Here is a 16402-nt window from a genome sequence, read left to right as displayed (position 1 = left end):
CTCCTCCCCCGGGATTCTAGACACCCCCTCCCGCGGAACCTGGGACCTTCCCTGACCCCAGACCTGCCCCCAACCCCAGACCTGAGGTGGCCCCAGAGGGCCCCCCCACCTTGGATCCATCGCTGATATCTCCCTCCTTGCAGGGGCCCGAGCTGGAGGAGGGAAGGGTCAGCAGCTGGCGGGGGCCAGAATGGAGCTGGAGGAAGGGGACAGGCTCTTGTCCGCCTCCTCGGACGGAGACCGGAGAGAAGAAAAGAGTCAGTATTGTGCTTGGCCCCACCTGTCCTGCCAGCTGCCCCCTGGGGGGCCCAGTGGTTCAGACCCGTGTTTCTTGAGTGGGGCCGTGTGTGTGTGTGTGTGTGTGGGGGGGGGGGTCAGGCGTCAGGCGTCCTGGGTCCTTCATTCTGTTCTAGTGATCTGCTGCCCGCCCGTATTCCCTGCTACCCTGTTTCAATTCCTGTCACTTTATAATAAGGCTTAATATTTTGTGGTATAAGTCTCCTGACTTCATTCTTCAAGATGTTTTGGTTTTCTCGGACTTTTACATTGCCACGTAAAATGTTAGCGCCCAATTGTTGATTTACACACAAATCCTGCTGGGATTTTAATTGCGATAACCTTGACTCTGTAGATCAACTTGGGTGAGAATTAACATCATGACCATATTGAATCTTCTAACCCATGAACAGTGTACAACGTGAGACCTCTTTGGTGAGATTTACTCCAAGACATCTGATGTGTTTTTAATGCTGTTGACATTTTGAGTTTCATATTCTCATTTTTTTTTTTTTGGTACAGAGAAATACAGTGGATTTCAGTTAACTGACTAGATATTTGGTGACTGCCAAACACAACAATTCTAATAGCATGTCGATTCATTTAGATTTGTTATGTGCACAGCCATTTGCAAATTTTCTGTCCTTCCACATTTTATTTCTTTTACTTGCTTCGTTGCATTGGCTAGCTCTTCCACTTTAAATGTTGAGTACAAGTGGGATAGTGGAATCTTTTTTCTGTTTGTTCCCAAACTCAGGGAAAGTGCTCAGTGTTTCATCGTGAAGTATAATGTTGCTCTAAGCTTTATAGGAGGTTCCCCTTTATTCCTGGTTTCCTGAGAGTTTTTAAGTGCATAGTTATTACATTTTATCACATGCTTTTCTCTGCATCTATTGAAATGATAGTGTATATTTTCCCTTTAGTCTATTATTGTGGTGGATTATGTTGATAGATTTTCAAATATTACACCAATTTCATATTTCTGGAATAAACCCCATATGGCCATGGTGTATTATATATATGTCACAGGATTTGATTTACAAATTTTTGTTCAAGATTTTTATGTCTATTTTTATGAGTGAGATTGGCCTGTACTATTTATTCCCTTTTTGTAATGTTCTTGACAAGTTTGGGTATTAAATTTATGGCCTCATAAAAAGAGTTGAAAAGAGTATGTTTTTCCTAGTCAATGAAAGGGTTTATATAAGGTGTTTTGTTTTGTTTTTGCTTGAATATTTGGAAAGATGGACCTGTGATGCCATCTAGACTTGGAGTTTTCATTATGGAAACATTTTAATTGTGGAGTTAATTTCTTTAACAGAAATAGAGCTATCCAGGTTTTCTGTTTATTTTGTGTCAGTTTTGATAAGCTGTGTCTTTACTGTGAAACTACTGGCATGTGGATATTCATAATATCTTATAATTTTAATAGTATTTGTACAGTCACGGTGTCCCTGTTTTCATTCTTGATATTGGTGATTCATGCTTTCTCTTTTTTCTTGATCAGCCCATTTAGAGGTTTTTCAATTTAAAACATGTTTCAAAAGTCCAACGTTTGGTTTTGTTAATTTTGTTTATAGTACATTTGTTTTTTATTTAATTGAATTCTGTTCTTCTCTTTATTATTTCCTGTCTTCTACTTTCCTTTTGTTTAATTGTCGTTCTCTTTCTAGCCTTTTGGATCATAGCATAGATAATTTTTATTTGTTTTCTTTTTTAATATATGCTTTTAAAATGTATAAAATTGCCTCTAATCACTATTTTAGCTGCATTATAATGCTTTAATATGTCATGTTTTTATTATCATTTAATTCACATCCTTTTAAATGTTCTACCTGATTTCTCCTTTAATCCATGTTTTGTTTTTAAAGTGTGTTGCTTAATTTTTGAACGTTTAGGAAAATTTCTAGTCACCTTTTTGTTATTAACTTATAGCTTGCTTTGACAGTTGTCAGAGAATTTAATCCGTATTATTTCACTCCTTGGAAGCTGGTTGAGACTCTGTGCCCAGCATGTGATCTATGCTGGGAGATGAGCGTATGAAGAAAATGGGTCTTAAACTGTGGGACCTGGGGCTGCGTCCGTCCATTGTTCGTGATTTTTTGTTTCATCTTTCGTTTACTGACACAAGTAGGTTAAAGTATCTCACTCTGACTGTGGGTTTCCTATGTCTTTTTATTTTTTTAATCTCTGTCAACTTGTGTTTTCATATATATTGGAACTATGTTATTAAGTAAATACACATTTGAAAATTTTGTATCTTCCTGACAAATTTGTATGTATAACATAATGAAATGTCTCTCTTTTGGCTTTATTAATTATTTTATTACATTTTTATTAATACTTTCTAAGTAAATATTATCATGTGTCTAAATACTTATGATGTATCTCTAAAATTGACATTTTCTTATATAACCATTTTTAATATAGCATTTTTTGACACTCAATAAAATTAACAATAGTTCCTTAATAAAGCCCCAGAATATATTCATATGTCCCCAGTAGCTCCCCAAATAAGTGTAGAGTTGGTTGTTCAAATCGGAGTCTGGTTAAGGGGCCACACACTGCAGTCCAGAATAAACAGCCCTGTGGGTTTATGTTTTCAAGATGGGATCTTGTCGATGGACAGCCTCTCGTTCTGTGGGCAGCTCCACCTGTGGGATTTGTCTGATTGTGGCCTCACGGTGGCATGTAAGTTGTTCTTTCCCCTTGAATCGGAGGTGAGCGGAGAGGCCTGATGGGATTTGGGCTAAATGTTTGGCCAAGTGGCCTGCAGGGTCTGTGCACCTGGTTCTGCCCACCGTGTCATCTGTCCCGTCATCAGTGCTACGACTGGTCAGTGGGTCAGTGCGGGCCAGAGCCCTCCGATGGAGACTGGTGTTTGCGATGGCTGCTCGGAAAGGTGGTGCCCTGGCACCTGGTAGCTGTCACGTCCCCTGCTGTGGTGGGTCCCTGGAGGGTCCCTCTGAGATGGGGTTGGGGGCAGGAGGTTGGCTGAAGAGAACTGAGGAACAGTGTCTTCGGGGTTGTGAAGAAGCCGGGCCCGGGCAGGGGAGGAGAACTGCTGTGTGGCCACCATCACGGCCGCACTGACCCCATGGACAGCTCTGGCACGACCACCACAGTGCCCATTCCCTCCCAGGGTTCAGCTGCCCCTTTGGAATGGCTGTTTCTCCCACACCGACTAGCTGGTCAGCTGCACTCTGGAAGAGCTCCCTCTCCCGAAGGCCTCCTCAGACCCTTTCGGAAGGCCTGCTGGGTGCGTCCTTCCATCCCCCACTTGTGGGTTTCCAGGGATGGTGCTGGCATGCCAGGCGTCTCCTATGGCCTCAGGCAAGGTTTCCTTTTGTGTGGCTTTCTCCTTTTTTCTGGGTGTTGGACTGTGTACAGTCAGTCACTTTTGTATTTTGTGATACTCAGTGATCTCTACTTGACCCTCAAAGCCTCTTCAAGTTGCTTCTGAATCGTTTTGCTGTGCCCCTAGTTTATAATTGCCCCCAAGAATGTCCCCAAGTTGCCCTGAGATCACCCAGGGCCTTCGATGTCCCAGATCAGCAACCCCAGTGCTGGGCGGTGGGGGGGGGGTAGGAATCAAAATCTGGGTGCTGGGGGAGTCATTGGCAACTGTTTAAGTTCTAGTTCAGCCCGAGTGGAGAGGGGTGTTTATTCAGATGTGTGTGTATCTGTGGAGATGGCGTTTCTGATTTTTCTTGAATCTCTTAATGTTGTGAATTACAATGCCTTGAATAATAGCCCAGTGTGGCTGAGGGGGTGGCCTTCGTGAGGTCGCGGGCGTCTCTGCATCACTGGGGGCCGTGTGCTCGCCTCTGTGTGTGATTTTGTCCTCAGCGTGTGTCACATGGGCCTGTGAACTTACTTTCTCGTAACTTGCCGGTCTCTTAAAACAAGTTAGGGGTGGTCCCACCTTTCCTACCCTCAGAAGGACCTGTGCCCGAGGAAATGTGTGGTCGTGTTCCCCCGAAGCTGTCCGTGTTCCTTCTGGAAGGCTTTGAAACAGATTTATTTCCTGCATTCTGTAGAGGGTAATACCCATTTTCTATGTCTTCTCGTGTCAGTCTCAGTAACCTGTATTTCTCTGGGAATTTGTCCTGTGACAGGTTCATAAGCAGCCAAAGCAAAACCAGTGTGTCCCTGGAGTGGTAGTTGGTAAAAAAAACCAAAACACCAAAAAGACAGTTTGCAAACCGGGACACTCACACCAGAACTTGGAATGGGGCTCAAAGGGGTGACCAACGCAGGCAGCTTTGGGACCTTTTAAACAAAGAAACAGTTATTTGTGAGGAATTGCCCCTTGGGGGAGCAAGTCAGTGAACCTCTGGGCTTTCTCTGGAGCAGGGAGGGCACCTTTCCCCCTCCTTTCCTGTGGGAGGTTTACTTCCTGCTTTGAGAGGGCAGTGGGGTCATTGTGTCCTTGCACCCCAGTTTCTTCAGTAGCTTTAATCCATAATGATCAACACACAACACGGCGTATTTGGACAGCCTGCTCTGGAACCCGTCGTTATTCCCACAGAGTCAGCTGGGTTGATTCTGTGTTTGTTTGTTTGTTTGTTTTTTAAAGATTTTAGATTTTATTGGGGAATTGGGGAAGGGGAACAGCCAAGTTGTCCTTTAATCTTAGTTGTGGAGGGCACAACAAGCTCAGCTTCAAGTCCAGTCGCCATCCGAGCCACTCAGCTCAAGGTGCCGTGTTCAATCTTAGCTGCGGATGGGTGTAGCCCACCATCCCATGCTGGAGTCGAACCGGCAACCTTGTTCTTAGGAGCACATGCTCTCACCAGCTGAGCCATCCTGCCACCTGTTGGCAGCTCAGCGGCAGCTCAGCTCGGGTGCAGCTCACTGGCCCATGTGGGAATCGAACCGGCGACCCTGTTGCTCAGAGCTCACGCTCTTAACCAACTGAGCCACTCGGCCGGCCCCGAAGGTTGATTCTGTTTGTGTGACTCACCAGGTTTGGTCCACTCGGGGAACGTTCAAGGCCGGTCTCCATTTGTCCTTGACGCCTGTTTCTTCTAAATTTCTAATTTATTGCCATAAAGTTCATCATATCCTCTTAGTTTTTAACCATTTAAGGGGTTTTCCTGTTTTATTTTTACTTTTTTATACCTTTTCTCTTTTTTATTGGTTGGTCTCATCAATCGTTTATTGATATTATCTGCCTTGAGCCTTTGGCTTAAGGTTTATCAAATTTTTATCGCATTTTTAAAAATATCTCATTAATGTGTCCTCTTTATTCATTTTCTTGGGCTTAAGTGAACTGTGTTCTTTGCAGGGTCTTGCGATGTGTGTAACTCAGTGTTTTTACCCTGATTATTTTGTAAAAAATGCATGGGCAGCTAAAAATCTCTTTGTAAAACACAACTTTAGGTCTGGCCCACGAGAGCTGACTTTCGACATTTTAGTTGAGAAATGTGCGCTGCTGTTGGGTGCTGCCCTCCACGGCCCAAGGGTCACTAGGAGTGTGCTTGTGGAAGCGCTGGTTGGTTGGCACCTGGTCATCCCTCGCTCAATGGCCCTGTGGTCAGGGACACAATCTCGAGGGTCAATTCTAATGAACATCCCCGTGTGCTGGAGGTCACGTGAGGGCACTGTGTGTGGGGGTGAAGCTCGGACACTCGTGTAGGTCTTTGTCCTCGTGGCTCTTTGGTCGCTGGTCCCAGCGGTCACCGAGAGCAGAGTTGCACCGCCTTGTCGTACCCACCGGGCTTTGCCCGCTCTAAGGTGACTCTGTTGGACGTTTGCATCTGCGCGGTTTCTTCCTGCACCTCCAGCTCCATCGGCATAGATTGGCTCAGATGTCATGTAAGAGGGACCACCGAGCATGCCCCTCTGTGTCAGATGTGCAAACTGTGACCACTTTTTCCCAGTCTGTGGCCTTTTCATTTCCTTAAGAGAGCAGACACTTTAATTTTGATAAAGTCTAGTTGGGCAATTTTAACTGTCATGGTCAGTGCGTCTCAGAAACGTTGTCCTGACCCGGGGCTGTGAAACAGGCGCCCGCGCTTTCTCCTGGGAGCTTTGTGCCTCTAGATGTCACACGCAGGCCTGTGACCCACTCCAGGTTAATTGTTGTGTGTGGTGTCCAGTGGGGCTGTAGTTCGCTTTCTCTGTGGGGGCATGCAATGGCACTGGCTTGAATTTGTCTGTTGGCCATGTGGACGTGGGGCTCTGGGATCCACAGAGGAGGAAGCCACGGGACTAGCAGAGGCGGGGTGTCTGCTGCTGGCCTGTCCCACGTGCGATGCACCTTGGGTCCAGGGGGCGTCGGGAGGTTGGGTGGTCTGGGCGCAGTGGGATTTAAAGCCACCACATGTGATGATATGGCCTGGGGAGCGGGCACGGACCAAGCATGGAGGTGTGGGGTCAGGCCTGGGCATGGGGAGGGAAAAAGGGCCACAGTGAGGAGGGGACAGCGGGGGTCCAGAGGGGGAGGGACTGACTGGTGGGGGTGCTGTGCTGCCAGAGGCCGGGACCCAGGGGAGTGACCACGGGACTGGCCTCTGCACGCTCAGTCTTAGTGTGAGCATATCTGGTGGAGCCTGGCAGATGGGGGTTTGGAGAGGGGAGTGTCAGAGTGTGGAGAGGTGCAGGGTGCGGGGCGGGGGGGAGGGGAGTTCGTTTTAATTTTGAAAGTGGTCGCTATGAAATTTGGTGGCATCTGGTGGCCGGGGTCAGAGAAGAGCTGAGAGGGGGCTGGTGGAAGGGAGGCTGGCAGAGGTAGAGGGTGAGGGGGTGCATCGTGTGGCATCGTGTGGGAGCTCAGCGAGGAGAGAGGGTGCCCCAAGGCCGAGCTGCCGGGGAGCGTGGGCAGGGGATTGCAGCCTGGGGAGGAGGCTGGGGAGATGGAGGAGGAGAGGCCAGGGGCCAGGGAAGGGGTGCGTTGGGGGCACGGAAGCAGGGTGGGGCTGCACTGGTCAGCCCTTGAAGCAGGAGGACTGAGTGAGAGGGTGACAGTGTGCGGGTGGGGTGCTGGGAGGGGTCTGACTTCTGTTTTTGCCTGTCCATGCACTTTTTACAAAATAATCAGGGTAAAAACACTGAGTTACACACATCGCAAGACCTTGCAAAGAACACAGTTCACTTAAGCCCAAGAAAATGAATAAAGACACATTAATGAGATATTTTTTAAAATGCGATAAAAATTTGATTAACCTTAAGCCAAAGGCCCAAGGCAGATAATATCAATAAACAATTGATGAGACCAACCAATAAAAAAGAGAAAAGGTATAAAAAAGTAAAAATAAAACAGGAAAACCCCTTAAATGGTTAAAAACTAAGAGGATATGATGAACTTTATGGCAATAAATTAGAAATTTAGAAGAAACAGGCGTCAAGGACAAATGGAGACCGGCCTTGAACGTTCCCCGAGTGGACTAAACCTGGTGAGTCACACAAACAGAATCAACCTTCGGGGCTGGCCGAGAGGCTCAGTTGGTTAAGAGCTCGAGCTCTGAGCTACAGAGTCGCCGGTTCGATTCCCACATGGGCCAGTAAGCTGCACCCGAGCTGAGCTGCCAACAGGTGGCAGGATGGCTCAGCTGGTGTCTCCCTGTTAAAAGTACCCATTTGCCTTGATCTCTGTTTCTCTTTTGCAGAATTAAAAGGAGGAATTTCCCAAGACTTGACTTCTGCCCCCAAATTAGACAGATACAAAATAGCAAAGCAACTGACAGAAAAGGCAATCAAGGTACATGCTTGTTGGGCTTGGGAGGCACTTGTTAAAGGTGGAAATGGATTTTGGAATTGGGAGAGTGAGTCACGTCCTCTGAAGCCCCCCCCCCCACCAGCCTGGCCACCACACAGAGGCTGTGCCCGAGTTCCTTTTCCTGTCTGCTGTACGTTTGAGATAGGTAACATTTTCAAAGTTGGGGAAGTGCATACACATACGGTGGAAGCCTCTCCCCCAGGCTCCCACCGTGTGACTCGGGCTCTGGGCGCATCCGGATGAGGTTTCTGGATCACAGACAGACTCTTAGTGACTCATGGAGCTCCTCGTGGCAGTCCCCCGTACCCCAGGCCCCTCCCTGGGGGTGACATGGTGAGAACAGATGCCACCTGTGTGTGGAGAGGGGGCTTGTGCCTCAGGAAAGGAACCCCAAGTTATGACTCTGGGAGCTCAGGAGGCAGCTGGCACCCCTCCCCAGGGAGAGAGCCTTACCTTTCGCCAGAATGTGAGTGTTTGGGTCTGGGAGAGCTAAGGAAGCTGCTAGTACTCTTTAAGTGGGAGCAGATGTCTGCACACCGGCTACTCTGAGCACACTGAGAGTTTTTTCTGGGGAAAGGCTGTATTCTCTGTCTTTCTCGTGCATCAAAGGCCATTGCTCAGAAGGCAGGGACCACAGGAGCCCCACGAAATCCAATGCACATTAGTACACAAACATGTGCGTGAAGCACAACACACACACACACACACACACAGAAAGTGTACAGCTCGGCAATGCACATGGAGAGAGAGGCACAACACATGGCGTCGGTCAGCAGCCTCCGCAGTCGTGACAGAGGACACCGTGTCCCTTGCTTATTTCCTCCCTCCCCCGACCAAATCCTGGCAACCATGGGTGTGCCTTCTGTGATCTCTGTCACTGCCCTTTGTGGGATTTCATATAAATGCAGCCATAGCAGCTCAGTAATTTTCAGATTTTCTTTTGAAACCTGAAAACACACACCCATTTAGGACTACAAATGTGCCTCTAAGTACTGCTTAGCTGCATTTCACAAGCTTCCGTTTGGTGGTATTTCTGCTGAGATGCGGCTGAAAGTATTTTAGAATTCACATTATTACTTCTTCATCAATCATGGGTCCACTTACGAGGATTGTTCTTAATTTCTATAGTTGTGGATCTTGTCTAGTTTGTATTGATCTGTAGCTTGATTGCATTGTGGCCGAGAATGTGATCTGTACGTTATTCTGTTGAGATGTGCTCAGACTTGTTGTATGCCTAGCGTTTTGTTAATTCATGTGAAAGTTGGTGTAGAGTGCGGTCTTCGTAGCCATCAGGGTAGAGTTCGTTGCTTGTGTTGTTCAAGTCTTCTAGTCTTATTGGTTCTTTTTTGTCTGTGTGTTCAGCGTTTACTGAGAGAAGCATGTTATAGATCCTATCATAATGTGGATTTGTCTGCTGTGTAGTTCTTACAGCCTTTTAATAGGAACAGACAAATGTACCTTTACGGTGAATCGCCTCTTTTCTTTAAATGATGAAATGATTTTCTTTTTTTCTCTCTTTATTAATTTCAGGTGTACATGAAATAATTTTCTTTAATGATGTTAACTTCTCCCAAAACCTGCTTTATCTCAGATTTAGATCCTTTTATTTTCTTTTTTAAAGATTTTTTATTGGGGATTTGGTGGATGGGAACAGCGCTGAGGAATTGGGGGAAGGGGAACAGACAAGTTGCTGTCGTTTTGTTCTTCAGTCTAGTTGTGGAGGGCGTTGCTTCACTGGTCCAAGTTGGCATCATCATTGCGCTCTTCCCAGGTGAGGCAGATCAGTCTCCGGCTTCTGGACGGCTGCTCACTGCGGCTGCTGGCCGCTCACGCTGGCTGCTGGCTACACACGGTAGCCCATGGCAACCCACTGCCACAGGGGCTGCAACCTCCGCCACCGCCGGCAACTCACGGCAGCCCAGCTCCAGGTTGAGCTGTTGTTCAGCATCTTAGCTGTGGAGGGCAGTGTCACTGGCCCTCATATGTGGGATCCGAACCAGGGCCCTCTGGGGTCCCAAGCCAGCTCTTAACCATCGTGCCACTCGGCCGGCCTGATCCTTTTATTTTCTACATAGGCTTGTGCTCTTGATTTTCTCTTGTGAAGAGCATAGAGCTGGATTTTAAAAAATGTTTTAACTGGTGCATTTAGTGTGTTTATCTAGTGAAATGGCTGGTATACGCAGATGTCCCCATTTGTCACCATCTACTTTCACTCATTGGGTTTGTCCTGTCTGCTCCATTTCCCTCTCCTTTCATGCCTCTTTATGGACCGATTACTTTTTAAAGTTACATTTGCCCTGTTTCGTGGATTAGAAGTCTCGTACTGTGTTTTTATTCTTTCTGTGATTTCCTTAGGTAATGTGTTCTGCCAACGTATACAATCAATCCATCTTTCTAAAATTGTGCCATTTGACTAGTTTCTGGAGTGCCGGGGCTGCAGGGTGCTGACGCCTTCAGGCCATCCCGCTCCCCGTCCCCCTCACTGCAGCGGCTCTGCTGTGAATCAGGCCTATCCAGTCCCTCTGCCCTGAGGGCGGCCCCACCGGACAACAAGGGCCCCACCGGACAGCAAGGGCAGGCTTTGGGTCCGTGTTCCGAGTGGAAGGAGGCTCGGAGATCCTGTGGCCAGCTGGGTCTTTCGTGGGTGCTGGAACTTGAGCTCACAGCTCACAGCCAAGGTTTGAGGAGGCACGAGTGCTGGCTGTGGGTGCCGATTTCCCAAGAGGGGCTGGCGCTGCGTAGCTGACCGCTGTGGGCTTGTCGGCTTGGACACCCACTTGTTACCTCACAGCCTCTGTGGCTGGGACTCCAGGCCAGGCTCTGTGCCCGGGTTTTCTCCGGGCTAAAGGCAAGCATCATCCAGGCTGGGGCCCCGGGCTCGCCCGGGGCAGGACACACGTCCAGGTTCCTCGTTTGTTGGCAGAATCAACTTCCTTGTGGCCTTGGAAGGCAAAGCACCTTTTTTCACAGACAGCGACGGGGGGAAAGTCCCTGACTCTTTGAGTCCCTAACTCCAGGGGAGCCCTGGACCCCGTTTAAGGGGCTCACCTGATTAGGCCTGGCCCACCTGAGGAGAATATCTTTTTGATTCATTCAAAGTGAACTAATTAGGGACCCCTGTGAGTCTGAGCTGCTCCCCGCTCCTTTCCTCACCTCCTGGCCTGCTCCCACAGCTCATGAGGCCCTAAGCTCACCGTCGACTATGCACCTGTGTACTGCCTGGGTGAGCTCGTCCGAGCTGTGTCCTCAGCACTGTGGGCCCAGCAAGGCTGTCACTCTCCTGCCTTGTCCCTCAGCTGGGAGGGTCTAGCACACGTCACCAGCTGCCACCTCTCTGCCTTGTCCCCAGGCCCCGGCGCTTATTCTCACAGTGGTGGGCAGAGTCCCCACCTCCCCCTGCTGCTGGCTTTGCGCTGTCAGCACCACAGACCCTCTGGCCCTTCCTGGTCAGTGGGATGTCTCCTTCCTCCCCGTCCTCAAACCTCAGGCACCCCACAGCGTGAGGGATCGTACCTTTGTGGGGAAAGGAAGGTCGTAGAGCACATGTCCTCAGGCCCTGTCACCATGTCTCGGGAAGCGCTCTGCCGTTCCTCGTGTGTGTGTGTGTGTGTGTGTGTGTGTGTGTGTGTGATGGTGAGTGTGTGTGATGGTGAGAGTGTGCAAGGCCCCACGAGGAAGTGGGCACACAGTGAGTGGCCTGGGCCACACCTATGTCTCTGGAGTTCCTGGGTGTTTCTCGTGGAGTGGGAGGTGGGTCTTCCCACAGGTCCGTCTGCTTTAAAAACTCCTCTTGCAGAGAGAGAGGGAACTTGCTCTTCAGTTCTTTAATTCAAAGTACTCTCTTCCGTTTGAGGAGAAGAAGATTTTCTCCATCTACGGACACTACCCGGTGGTGCGTGCCGCCCTGCGGAGCAGGGGCTGGGTGGAGAAGAAACTCCCCTTCCTGCCCAAGGCCGCTGCCGGCGCCCAGGACGGATGTGACGGGCGGGCTGGTGGAGTATTGAGGCCTTCGTCTCTCACTGTTAGGCGTCCGTGTGTCTGTCTCAAGGACCCGGAAGGGAGCCGCCATGGCTGGATGCTGTGGCAGCCCCGCTGGCCCTGTGACTTGGGCCGTGCATGTGTTGGGGTCTCCCTCGGCGGGCAGAGGACCCCATGGCCCATGCCAGAGGTTGCCTCCCAGCACCCCCACCCCAGGCATCCACGCAGTGGGCTAGTGCTTTCAAATCCTGGTACTGGTCACTTCTCAGTGTCCATGCCCTGACTGTCCCTCCTCCAGCCCCAGTTTCCCACTGGTCACTGCTTGGCCTCCCACAGTGCCACCTGACCCCCACCTCCCTGGGCACAGAGCATCTGCACCCTCTTGGTTCCGAGTCTGCACAGGGCCAGCTCCCACACAGTCAAGACGCACAGTGACCCCCACTGTCCCCGTCCCCGTGCCCCTCTCCTCCGCCTCACCCCCAGGGCCCCTGGACGGGTAGATGTGGCTCGAGCCTGACACTGCCCTGCTCCACCTCAGGACCCACAAAGGCACCTGGCAACGGGGTTGCCGCTCTGGCCTCTGTGACAGGGACACTGAAGCGCGTGTCTGGGTTAGGCGCAGAGGCAGTGGTGCATTGACGTCTGTTTGTGTGTCATGTTTGCAGAAAGTAAACGTGCCGAAGGCAAAGAAAACCGAGAAGAGGCTTTGGGGAAGACAGAGGACATCCATGATGCGATGGTAGGTCCCTACGTGTGGGTCCCCAGCCACAACCTCGGCACGGCCTCTCACACCTGTGCTGCATCCTGGGGGACGGGTGGCAAAGCCGGAGCCATGCTGGGCGTCTTGACCGGCCACCGCAGAGCCGGGCAAGGGAGTCTGGCAGCCCGGACAACACACTGCAGAACGCGTGCGTGAGTGTCCCTTTGTGCCCACGTTTAAGCCGACAAGCTGTGTCTGTGACCATGGAGTTTCGTGGGAAAGGATCAGAGCAGCCCCAAGGCGCGTGCGGAGCAGGCGGGGCAGCGGGCCTCTCACTTCATGAGGCCACGACAGTGGGGACAGTGTTGTGCGGCTACACACTCGGACCACTGAGCACAATAGAGCCCCTGTCAGCCAAGCTCCCATGACCCTGGTGTCGGCCAGGTGGCAGGTCAGCCGGTAAAGACAGACGGCACAGCCGGTGCCGAGACCCAAGGTGTCCGCACGGGGGTGAAGCGGCCCCTCTGTCCAGGGCTCACACAGGATGTTTTCCTGTCCTATCTCTTTGGCTACAATTTTTGACCAATTGTTCATAAGCACAAAAGCACAGACACCAAGGACACCCCCTTCCAGCTCCAGCCCCACTCCGCAGGCCCCTCGTTCTGGTGGGCCTGGGTTCCCTGCACCGCAGGAGCGGGGAGCATGGAGGAGCTGCCCCCAGGGGTCCGAAAAGGGGTGTTCCCAGGTCAGGAAGCATGGTGTTTGCTCTGAATGCCCTTGGGCTCAGCTCGCCCCACTCACAGCCCCACATCCGGGGCGGCGGGGGGCTCCTCTCAGTGCCCCTATAGCCCAGGGCCTGAAGCCCCCACACTTGCTTCTTGAGAGCCGAAACCCGTGTGGTCACAGCTGCTCCCAGCCCGGGTAGTGGCCCCCAGGACCACACATGGTGGCCGTGAGATGACAGACACACAGAATTCGCGCTCTGCATGTCATTTACAACCTCATCTCCTTTTCTCTCGGCTACACCCCAACTCTCAAAGGATGTGAACCTTACATGCTGGGTACTTATTGATAAAGGTTATTTCTTGCCAGGCCAGGTTGGTAAAAAACGAAATGCCATACTTGCTGTGGACCATCAAAAGGGACATCATCGACTGTCACAGCTTGCATTGCGACCAGATGCTGAATCACTACCGGAAGACAGCTTCCTTTACCACCAAGGTGAGCGGGGGCTGGGCAGGGCAGTGTGGCCGTGCCTCGTCCCTTAAAATGCCAGTGCCCTGTGGCAGGACAGCCAACGTGGACTGGTCACCTTGGGGGCCCTCCCCAGGACAACTCCTGCCACTACCCAGCATCAGTGTCCAGAGTCACTCAGCACCCGCCCCGCCCCCAGACCCCCAGAGTTCCCTGCGCCCCTCACTGTGTCCATGGGTGGCCCTGAGGCCACAGAAGTGCCCTCCTCTGGGCAGACAGGCCAGGCCTAAGGCGGTGGTGGGGACTGCAACGCAGCTCAGGCCAGACTCTGGGGCCTGGAGTGGCTCTGGTCCCGAATTGGGGCGGGCCACCTCACCTGCACCCGACTTCCTGTGGCAGGGCGCAGTGACATGGCGTGTGGCACCCTCACCTCTTTTCAGCCCCACAGCCCCTCCTCGAGGCACTGTCCCACGTTTACCTCGAGGCTCAGGTTCATGGGTGGGGCCAGCCCAGGACAGACGGGCCTACATGTACCCACGTGGGAGAGGTTGGGTAAAGGGGCTTCCCCGGCAACTAGGGGACCATCCCCTCAACAGGCAAGGGTGACATGGGCATCGGGACGAGGCTCACTGCTGCCCTCAGGGCTCCCCGAGAGGGTCTGGCCCCGCAGTGTGTCCTCAAAAGGCTTCGGCCACTGGTGTCCTTCCCAGGGTGGGTGGTCAGGCCAGGCTCCCCACGGAAACCCTGTGTAGAGTGGTCACCAGGGCACTCATCTTCTTTCCAAACGGGGCGAAGGGCTGGACCCTGGGGTGCAGGACTTCCCGCTAGGCCTGTTTAACACTCAGGTCATGTCCACGGGGCCAGAGTGGTGGACGTGTGACTGCTGTAAGCCCCCCAGCTGCTCCCGCCTTCCTGGGCCTGAGCCCAGGCACCATTTAGGGACCTGGGAGGGCAACGCAGCGCCCAGCACCCTCAGACAGCCTCCTGCCCCTCCCTGGGACCTGCCACTGACCAGCAGATAAGCCCAAGGCCCTGGTAGCACGTTGAGCCACACAGCCACTGGGACCCAGCCGGGGGGGTGGGAGGGGCTGGGAGGGTTGGGAGCAGTCCACTCCTAGGGTGCCCATCCTGGGAGCCCCTTGGTCTGCGGGCGCGCGGGCTAGTCCGAGATGGGCCAGCGCAGCCTGTGGGGCCTGACGTGTCGCTTTCTCTGGAGATTGGGCTGTGCTTGAACTTGAGGAGCCTGCCTTGGTACGTCCAGGCCGACCCCGATACCTTCTTCCCACGCTGCTACAGCCTCTGCGCTGAGAGCGAGAAGCAGGCATTCCTGGGTAAGTGGCAGGCAGCCTGTGCAACGAAACCACAGGACCTCTGGGCGACCTCTAGGCCACCCCTGCTCGCGCTGCAGGACCTGGGAGGGAGACGGATGAGCCTTCACCGCTGGGTTCAGGGCTGGGGGTTGGGGCTGGGGTATTGGCGGGTACCTGGTCCCATCTGGGGGGGTGTCCAGAAACGCCCACAGGCAGCACGGACAAGTGGGGAGCGGAGGCATTGGAGGCTGATGGAGCTCAGAGCTGGGTGACAGCAGCTTGGTGCTGATGGGGCACTGGGAGAGGCCAATGGGCGTCAGGGGTGGTGCTGGCATCCGCAGGCAGGCTGGAGACCACAGGCTCTGGTCTGGGACAAAGGGGATTCTACCAAGAGCCCACAGCAGAGAGAAGGCCAATGTCAGGGCAGGTGCGGAGGGGTCCGTTTAGGGGTGACCCGTGTTTACTGAGCACCCGATGTGGGGGGCCATGGAGATGTGCGTCTGCTCAGCACCCCAGCCCTGTGCCCTGATCCTACCCTGGGGCTCAAACAACAAGGCAGGGCGGTTGGGGCTGGAAGTGAGGCGTGCAGTGGAGGGCAGGGTGGGAGCAGGGGCCTGGTGAGGAGGGGCGCTGGGCAGAGGCCCGGGGGGAGGCGGAAGGGCCGAGGGGGGCGGGCTGGGGAGCTGCCAAGCCAGCCGGTGTGAGCAGTGTGCCCGAGTGTCCACAGGCAGAGGGGCAGGTGTGTGAGCTCAAAGGCGTTTGTTTCGATGGAGGAAGGGGGCTCCAGGGCCCTGGGGGCGGGGGCGAGGGACACAGCGCCTGCTGGGTGGGCAGCCTCAGCCGAGGTGAGGAAGGAGCAGAGTTGCACGAGAAGGTGCTGGAATCTCCTGCAGAGCTCGTCGGGGGCGCAGGCGAGAGCCTGGGTGGGCTGGGGAGCGGCCTTGTGGCTGGGCTCGCTCTCAGGGATGCTCGGAGCCAGCCGGGCTCCAAGCCCAGGTCTGCAGGACCCAGAGCTGCCTTCTGTGCTGGGTGGGCACTCAGGACCCCCAGCCATCCACACTGAAAGCTGTGGAAGCCGCCGTGTCTGGGGAGGTCCGGAGAGCCTCCGTGGTGGGGAGGGCCCTGGTGCTGTCAGCAGGGGTCCTTCTAGGAGGAAGGGCTGAGGACTTAGGGGCAGGAGGGGTGCGGGCGCCCGTGGGTGGTCCTCTGGAGGCGGGGGGG

The 16402-nt window shown here is 52.8% G+C and overlaps 1 protein-coding gene across 1 annotated transcript in view; it reads left to right on the top strand.

Moving 5' to 3' along the window:
• The first annotated feature begins 167 nt into the window (after positions 1–167).
• TTLL8 (tubulin tyrosine ligase like 8) overlaps positions 168–16402 on the top strand; it is a 42222-nt gene continuing 25987 nt past the window's right edge. Inside the window, exons 1-6 of the mRNA XM_019668545.1 lie at positions 168–257; positions 7890–7981; positions 11853–11991; positions 12643–12716; positions 13770–13898; positions 15088–15202. Of these exons, the coding sequence (XP_019524090.1) occupies positions 191–257; positions 7890–7981; positions 11853–11991; positions 12643–12716; positions 13770–13898; positions 15088–15202 (616 nt within the window). The 5' untranslated portion in view covers positions 168–190. The remainder of the gene's footprint in view (positions 258–7889; positions 7982–11852; positions 11992–12642; positions 12717–13769; positions 13899–15087; positions 15203–16402) is intronic.

This window comes from Hipposideros armiger, unplaced genomic scaffold (genome assembly GCF_001890085.2).
Source record: "Hipposideros armiger isolate ML-2016 unplaced genomic scaffold, ASM189008v1 scaffold_530, whole genome shotgun sequence".
Lineage (NCBI taxonomy): Eukaryota > Metazoa > Chordata > Mammalia > Chiroptera > Hipposideridae > Hipposideros > Hipposideros armiger.
This window is presented reverse-complemented; position numbering and strand designations above follow the sequence as displayed.